Genomic DNA, 2,070 nt, shown 5'->3' on the forward strand with positions numbered 1-2,070 from the left:
AGTCGATAAACTGTCATGGTGAACCGAAATCCTGACATAATCTCATTTATCTGATCGCTTATATCTTATTTTCTCATTTTGCTGCTCTTACATTATTTCTCTTGCCCTTAAACCTTTTGTAGTTTAGGAAACCAAACTAAAACCCCCCATTTGTGACTTAGATAGACGGACTTCAGATAGATACCTTGCCTCCCTATGGAGATCGACCCTACTTATCACTAGCTTCCGTTAGTATATTTAGGTATTTATTTTTTGGTACAGAAATGACAGTATCGGCTCACCATATGGCACGAATTTCAAGGCCTAAGTATGCTAGTTTGTGTCATGTTTTAGCAATTGTATTTAGATCGAGTTGTATCTTTAATTCAATTGTTTGCAAATCGAGTCGACGAGAATCGTCTGGGTTGTAATAGTTTAGCTCCCCAACGGCTCCCCCACTCCCATCTAAGCCATGTTTGTGAATGCTTGTTAGTATAGTTTAAATCAACCTCACATGATCACTTGGACAAAGTAGATTAGATGCATTAAACGATTAGAAACCAAGATCACATGATAGGTTTAAAATGGTGTTTTGCACTCTCATACAACAATCGTAGTCTTATCCAATTAGCCATCATAGTCCCAAGTAGAGGCCGTTATGGCAACGGGCGGGGGTGGGTGTTTTATTAACGAACTTCCCCCCCCCCCCACGTACTTTCAACAACGAACTTAAATCTCGTTTTTCAAAATGGTTCCCAAATTTCCTTAAATTTTGTGGCGACTCCAAACGATTTTCAACCCGTGGATTACATTCAAATCCCCACATCCACAAAGCAATATACAAGAGAATTCACAACGCCGATTGGCTGCATATACCGATATGTAGAAATGGACCAAAAATTTCTAACCTTTTTTTCGCAGATGATATGGTCTTATTTGCAGAAGCCAGAGCCGACCAAGCATATGTTATTAATTATGTACTCGAGAATTTCTGTAGGGCATCAGGGGAGAAAGTCAGTGTCGCGAAATCGAAAGTGTTCTTTTCCGAAAATACACCTACTGTTGCTCGAGAAGAGATAGCCCAGATTCAGGGGTTCGAGGCGACTTTGGATTTGGGCATCTACTTAGGAATGCCTACTATCAACGGAAGGGTCACTAAAGCGACTTTTGCCCACCTTGAGGAGAAATTTAATAAAAGATTAGCGGGGTGGCAGACCAAGCATCTATCGCTAGCAGGGCGAAATACCCTTGTACAGTTAACGTTGTCAACTCTCGCAAATTATAATATGCAGACGGCTAAGCTGCCGAGGTCACTATGTGATGATGCTATTTATAGTATATGTAACACCCCAGCCCACACCGGGTCGGGAGCGGTTACTTATTATGATAGCTCATCAGGCTGTGTACATGACCTACAGATCAACACATGTCCTTTATAGTGCATTTATCCTCACTCATGTGAATCCCGGGAACCTTCCCAGGAGATCACCCATCCTAAGACTACTCTCAGCCAAGCACGCTTAACTGTGGAGTTCTTTTGCATGGATGACCATAATTAAAGAAAGTGCACTTTGTTGATATGAGTAGTACTTTCAATCCCTTTAAGCACTAGTCATTTAAGCCTATCACTAGACCTCTTTAATTTACGTGGGGGTGTTACAATCACCCTCACTTGAAGAACGCAACGTCCTCGTTGCGCCTAGGAGCATAATCGCTAACCCAGAACCCTCCCCTGCTTGGTGGGTGATCACAATGGAGCGTATAACAACTGCCTCTCATCACCACACGGTCACAGGGTTGCTCTAATACCACTTGTAACACCCCGACCCAAACCGGGTCGGGAGCGGTTACTTATGATAGCTCACCAGGCTGTGTACATGGCACACAGATCAACACGGGTCCTTTATAGCACATTTTATCCTCACTCATGTGCATCCCGGGAACCTTCCCAGGAGGTCACTCATCCTAAGACTACTCTCAGCTAAGCATGCTTAACTGTGGAGTTCTTTTGTATGGATGACCATAAAAGGAAAGTGCACTTTGTTGATATGAGTATTACTTTCAATCCCTTTAAGCACTAGTCATTTAAGC

General features: G+C 42.7%; 1 protein-coding gene across 1 annotated transcript; it reads left to right on the top strand.

Moving 5' to 3' along the window:
- The first annotated feature begins 905 nt into the window (after positions 1 to 905).
- LOC141632113 (uncharacterized) lies at positions 906 to 1,418 on the top strand. The gene has a single exon (XM_074444692.1). It carries the CDS (start codon positions 906 to 908, stop codon positions 1,416 to 1,418), a length of 513 nt encoding a protein of 170 aa, XP_074300793.1.
- The last annotated feature ends 652 nt before the right edge of the window (positions 1,419 to 2,070 follow it).

Source organism: Silene latifolia, chromosome Y (genome assembly GCF_048544455.1).
Source record: "Silene latifolia isolate original U9 population chromosome Y, ASM4854445v1, whole genome shotgun sequence".
Taxonomy (NCBI): Eukaryota; Viridiplantae; Streptophyta; class Magnoliopsida; order Caryophyllales; family Caryophyllaceae; genus Silene; species Silene latifolia.